At 44.4% G+C, this 6842-nt stretch overlaps 1 protein-coding gene across 6 annotated transcripts in view; it reads right to left on the bottom strand.

Moving 5' to 3' along the window:
• Window positions 1-806: 806 nt before the first annotated feature.
• The window catches only part of TXNRD1 (thioredoxin reductase 1), a 59658-nt gene continuing 53622 nt past the window's right edge, over window positions 807-6842 (bottom strand). For all 6 annotated transcript variants that reach the window (XM_073213756.1, XM_073213759.1, XM_073213760.1 and 3 more), the window contains one exon: window positions 807-2604. In XM_073213756.1, the coding sequence (XP_073069857.1) occupies window positions 2542-2604 (63 nt within the window). In that variant the 3' untranslated portion in view covers window positions 807-2541. The remainder of the gene's footprint in view (window positions 2605-6842) is intronic.

Genomic DNA, 6842 nt, shown 5'->3' with positions numbered 1-6842 from the left:
TTGTCTGTGTTCTCCCGCTAGGATGTGAGAGTCCTGAACGAAGGTGATTGGTCATGTTCCATGTCCAACAGAGGACCTGATGGGTCCTGCGCACTCAATAACCAGTGAGTGGATGGATGGATGAATGGATATACTCCTGAGGAATGAGACCTTAAGATGACTCCATGTTGATACTAAGTTGCCATGAGTGTGCAGGACTTTTGCTTGCTATGTCCTGGGAGGGATGGGCCTCCAGAACCACGACCTGGGTACTGGTGAGCTAGTACTTATTTAAAGCTCTGAGTGGTGTCTGTGTTATGTCATCCCCTTCCCTTCTCTGAGATAATTTTCTCCTGGTGAAGGATTCTTACCTGAGCATACACAGGAGGCCATGAAGAACTCTGGCTGACAGTCCTGGGTTCACACATCTGACCTCACACATCTGAGCAGTGGCAGTTGCATCAAGAAAGATACAGAGTTTTTGGGTCCTGACTCCCGCTGCTTTGCCTATTCCCCTGTTCCTCAGGCACTTGCTTTTCATTCTGCCCATGCACTGCGTGCAGAATTTTTAGGAGCAAAGAAAAACATGCGTATTGCATTTGATTGGCAGGTCAAATCAGAACAGGCTGAAAAATGGCATTTGAAAAGCCAACAACACTAAAACATAAACCCCAGCAGATACCGAGCAGGCCTAGAGCACAGCACCACTGAAGCTTGTACTTAGCAGGTAGTTCTCATAATTGCCGACAGGAAACCTGAAGTCTGTCCAGCACTACTAGCAAAGAATCCCAAGACCAACAAACACTTAATAAAGACGGCACACAAAATGGTTATTGATAACTTTTAATGTTTCACATTGTTATTTTTTTTTCAGAAGATTTATAACAAAAAATCATGGAATTTAATGAGTTTTAATACACTGGGCAATTACAGACTAAACAAGACAAGTCTACAAAGTATAATCCTTGTGGGGGCAGAGCATTCCATTCCACTTGGGAGAGAATCACAACATGATTAGGCACGATCATCTCTATTGCCTACTGTCCTAATTTCACAGACTGGCAGACTTGGAGAAAGAACAAATGAAAAAATAAATAGAAGTGGACACACTGAACTGCCTCAATTCCCCCTCTCCTCCCCTCTTCCCCCCTCTGCTTCATATAACCAGACGGGAGGAGGGTGTGAGGCAGAGCCTGTGGGGCAGGGTTAGGCAGTCTGCTGACTAAATGCCAGGCAGACACGTAAACGTCCCTGAGGTGACCAAGAAATGTACTTTTAATCGACCACTCGGAGTTGCAGATAAGCAATACATGCAGGGGGAGAGATACAGCTCTAAGAACTGCTGGGGGGAGGCCCGATGTCCACAGCGTGAGTAAAGCCTAACATCTGCGGTGAGGGGACGGCCGAGATAGAATCCGGTCAGTCCCACTGCGCAGCAGTCCAACTGCCACGTGTATGATACATGTGGGATGCTGGGAGAGCATGAGCATGTCTGCCAAACCCCACCAGAAACAGTCCTTCAACAAAAGTCAAAACCATTTGGTTTTGAAACAAGAATCCTTCACATCCACCTGTGTTCAAAAATAACTTATTAAAAGCTTCCTTAAAAAAGCAGTTACCACGAAAGAGTTAAGTTGTAAGTGTGCAAAGACCTATCTTCCTACAAATGCAGTTCTTAGGAAAGGGCAGATACATGACACACAAAAACTAAAGCTGTGATAGTTTGTATTTTTAGCTTAAAGCTAAAGCTGCCCCCCAAAAAAGTTTAAAGCAAGTATTTTCCATTACAAAAGGTCTCAGCTCGCTTCGACCAACAGTCAACTAAACAAAGGAAGACATTTATTGCTTTTCCCCATTCAAGGTGTTCTTCTGCCTCCATGATGAGTAATGGTGGAAATCATATTATACTACACCAAGTTCCATGCAGTGGGATATCACTTCAAAGAGGCTGGCTAAGCAGCCACTTCCTCTCTTAAACAGAAAAACAATGATCAGTGATACAGCACAGGGAGACAAATTTGACCCGAGTCAATCATACATTTTCTAGTTTGGGACAGGTAAATTTGGGGGGAGACACTGCTAAACACGTTGGTCAAATACAACAGTATGTCTGAGCCCTAGGACAGCCCAATTTGACAGGACAAGCCTATGCAGCCCCAACTGAGCCAGAGCCTGCCTTCCTTGCACAAGGAAAACAATAAGCAACATTAGAAAGCTTGACAATGAGAGTAAGAAAACCCACAAAGAAAAGGCCATGCTAAAACTGCTCCGACAGCTGTTCGGTCACTGCCCACCACGTGGCTTGAGACCAGTGACTTCATGGACGCATCCCTCAATGCGCTGCCGAATGTCAGCTGAGTCCATCACGGTGACCCCAGTGTGTCACTGCTGCCTTCCATTCACCACCTTCTCCTACCCATGATCCGAGGGTGCCTCGGGTGGTGCAGGCTTGGGACACAGGTGCCAGGGCCCAAGAACCTTCCTAAAAACTCCTTGGATTTGGGCTAGGAAACATCAGTGGTTTGGAGTCTTGGGCAACAGCACCCACACTGGGGCTTAACCTCAGCAGCCAGCCTGGAGGATGTCTCCCCCGGAGCGCTTGGTCACCGACAGAGTTGTGAACACCTTTGGGGAGAGAAAGCACGAGCAAGTGAGTCAGCAAGGAGAACTCAGGTGATGCCCTGCACACCAAGCATGACTCAGGTGACTACTTAAAATGAGTTAAACAGAGAGGTAGTAAAACAAAGGATATTCCCAATTTCTTCAGAGGACAAAAGGGGAAAAGCCTTTTACAACTAAGGTAAAAAAGAAAAAAATTAAGTTATATCTAATGAACTTTTTGTAGCAGGAAGGTGATGAAAACAAATTAGCCACCCTGGTTGCTTGACAATTCTCTAAAAGAAATGTACCATGGACTATGAGTGCTAGGAAGGTACACAGTGCACAGGGCAAAGGCCCACGCACCCACCCAGCTCAGGGACTCATCAACACTGTCAGGGCCACCATGCAGCGGCCCTGCCCCGCTCAGTGCTCACTGTGCCCCACACACTTGTCCCTTAATTTTCCTTGTACGTTTTCAAACACTTCACATGTAAATGGCAAGATGCTGTATGTGACTCTTCTGCTACCTGCTTTCCTGGCTCAACACTGTATTTCTGTAATCAGCCACATGGACACAAAGAGCTCTAACTCTTTCATTTCGTGTACTATATATTCCATGTGTTATCATATTCACTTATTTAAATAGTGACTATATCACATATTACACATCCCAGCTCTTTCTGCCGGCCATCCGAGCTGTTGCCAACACTCTGTTGGAACATGCTCTGTGAGGTTCTAGTTATCTCCCTGCACCGAAGCTAGAGGTACAATTGCCAGATGGGAGGGAGGGTGTACTTTCAAGTTGCTGGATTTGCAGGGTGCCTGACCAAGTCACATTCTGCCAACCTCTCCTGTTTCACATCCTTGCAAACATTTGGTGACTGTGGACTTAGAGCCTTAACATCTTGTGACACCTTCTACTTGCTACCACCCAAGAGAGCTGATACATAAAAGCAGTGGTTCTCAAACTTAAGCAAATAAAGCATGCTCACGCTGATTAAAACTCACAAATTTGCTGATTTTTAATTTGGCAGATCTAGAGTAAGGCCCAGGAATCTCATGAGTCCCAAGTGATCCACTCTCATGCAGGTTGTCTGTGGGGCAGGTGTTGGAATTTCTAGTGGAACACCACTGCAGGCGATGCACTGTGGCTTCCTGGCAAATTGTCAGTGCCCACTTTGAAGTTTTGCCCAATAGGAAACCTACAGTCAACATTTTAAAAAACATAGTACTTCTACACTTAGATTTTCACTCCTGGCCTAATGGAGTAAATGGTAACAAACCAGCTCTCTTCTCTTAACTAGAAAATTGGACAAAATATATGAAGCATCTGTTTTTGACATGAGAAAACAGGCAGCAGACTGTGGTTCCCACAAGAGGAGCAACAAACAAGGTGACCTTCCAACAGGCCTGGCTTTCTGCCTAGAGGCACCTATCAGCCCTAGTGCCCAATGAGGGGCCCATGGAGAATACAGACAATCTCAGGGACCTGAACAGACTGAGGAGAGACTGAGGAGGCACAGACAGCCAGGATTTGTGGGGTGGAAATCTCTAGAGGCAGGAGCTACCAGAGAAAGAGCTCCAGAAATCTGCACACAGGTCCCCTCATCTCTGGCTGAATACCAAGCCATGCAAGTCAGGGGGCAGGACCCATGAGGCCAGCAAAAAACAACACCCAGAGAGCTGCTATAAGCTCAATCACCACTGGAGCCCATCTGAGGTTGAGCGATGTTCCCAGTTCTCACCAACTGCAGTCAAGAGGCCTCTCTGAGCCTCTGGGACAATCAGTGGAGACCCCAGAAAGCCACACCCAGGAAGAGGGCTAAGCATTACTAGCTCTAGAGTAAAAGCTAGTCTAAACCACCACAACAAAGCTTACAGACGAGCCTCCACAAGAAAAATCACAAGGCAATAAAACCCAGGCACTAGGCACAAAGTGCTGAAAGAAAAAAACCCATCAACCAAGAATTCTATAGTCAACAAAAGTATCACCGTATCGTTCCACGAAGAATACAAAATTCATTTTCAGACATAGAAAAGCTGAGTGACCAGCGGACCTACACTACCAAAAAATGTTAAAGGATGTTCTTCCAGCTTAGGGAAATGCAAACAGGATGACACTCTTTCCTAAAAAGGGAAAACACAGTCATGTTGCCTGCCTGCTCTAATGAACCCCCTTCCTCAGGGCAGGAATGTTCCCCCTCCTACCAGGTTGGACTTCAGATCCCGCCCTGTCAGGTTCACTTCTCACACAGCACCCGCCCCCTGACCTCTTTGTGTTCTTAACTCTGCCTTTTCCATTGGTTCTTTCTCCTTGGCTTTTAAAAGGGCCAAAATTGCATTTATCTTAAATTTTCCAACTTTATGATCACCTCTAATCACCAATGTCTCCCCCATCCTCCTTATAGCCAAAATCTTAAGCTGTACTTTAAGTTCTCATTTTACTGAGATCTGGCTTCTGTCCCCATGATGCCAGTGAAATGCCTTTCCTGCAGTTCATCAGTGGCCCTCCAATATCACATCCAGAGGGTACTGTGCAGCTTTCACTTTACACAGCTTCTCTGTAGTGTTTCTTTTTTCTGATCCCACCTGCTTAGGGTAATTCTTTCCTCTTCTTGTTCCCATGAGAGTGTTCTTTTCTTCACTATGGCCATTCCTCAGCCATGGCAGAGAGGTGTGGTGAAACACCAACTTTCCCTTGCTCTCGGGGTGGCCAGAGCCCCTGGACCAGCTGGCTGTAGAGCCCAGCTGCCATAACTGCTGATATTGTCATTTCATTTTTCTGTCAAATCTGATCTCTTTGTGTTAACACTGACAGTTCAGCTCTTTGTATTTCTCACTGTGAGATTTTTGCTAGTTTCTGAAACATACAGAGCCTTTGCCTCCCTGTGATGACTGTTCATGTGGGCCACATGTTACACATTTCTGCCTTGCCGGACATGGATGTGGGGGCCAGGGGCTTGCCTTGGCCAAGGACCCATGACTGGAAGTAGGATGCATTCTTCTGAACAGAAGCCTTGAACACCAAGGTGCGCTTTCCTACACCTCCTTTCCCTCTGCCATTCAGCCAGAAAAGCCCCAGGGAGAGGCTGCTCTGTCAGCCGGGCCCTGCATGAAGACGCATGGCAGCTGATCCACAACAACCATGCAGGACAGCCAAGAAACCTTTGTTTTCATAAGTAAAAACCAGAATCAAAAACACCAACACCAAAACTCTCTATTACATTGTCCAGTCACCAAAACAAAAGGGTTTTTGTGTAATCAATTATATTTAGAAACATATTTGATTACTGTGTATAGTTAAGACCTGAAACCTTTTGTAATAATACTAAGTTAAGCTGAAGGGTAATACTGGTAACACTCTGGAGAGTTCACCTGCCCTGCCCTACCCAGGCAAACCTACAGCCATGACACATCTATGACTGGAGGCCACTGTTTATGTGCGACAGCCCCTAGCAGAATCAAGACTCACAGATCCCCGTCTTCTCCTGTGTATCTGGATAAACTTTTTGGTCATTGCCCCTCTGATTCCTGAGAAATAACTCGTTTTCTGTTTTTAACACAAAGAGGAAAAAGAGCACAAAAAATCAAGACCACTTTGCTATGTAGGTCAAAGCAATAGGAATCAGCATCAAAACTACTTCTGAATAAAATCAATAAATACTTTTGTGTAAAAGAGGAACATTACTGAGAAAAGTCCTTGATCTATTTATTTTAGCCTTAAAGCACAATATTTTAGCCTTTTTACTTCCTATATACCAATATATCAGCACCTCAAAATATTCAGATGTAAGTAATAATGGTCAATATCTTAAGACATTAAAAATGTGAAGCCAGATATAAACAATTCACATAAAAATAATAATTATGGGAAAAGAGGTTCATCCTTATCTATGTAAAACTCCTTGAAGTAGTTATACCTTTTATATTACTGTGGAAAAATTTACACTGTATTTTGCAACATTCTCATTAGCTCTCTTAAATTCAGTGATGACACTGTGAACTAATACAACTCTTCCTAAAAGCAGTAAAATTCCTCCATTTAAAAAAAATGTGCAAATGCGGGATGACAACGGAAGGACAATATGCGATCATGAAAACAGCTGTTGTGGTGATGAGATTGGGACAATTTAAAAAAACCTCAAACAAGCTCTTTTCAATTTTTATAAAGGAAGGAAAATAAAGAGGCATGGCATACACTGAAACAGATTTCAGGCTTGTGAATTTGCAAGCTTAAGTTTTATTTCTCAGGAATTTAGAAA

This window comes from Manis javanica, chromosome 10 (genome assembly GCF_040802235.1).
Source record: "Manis javanica isolate MJ-LG chromosome 10, MJ_LKY, whole genome shotgun sequence".
NCBI lineage: Eukaryota > Metazoa > Chordata > Mammalia > Pholidota > Manidae > Manis > Manis javanica.
The sequence above is the reverse complement of the archived record's forward strand: the minus strand, read 5'-3'. Positions and strand labels throughout refer to the sequence as shown.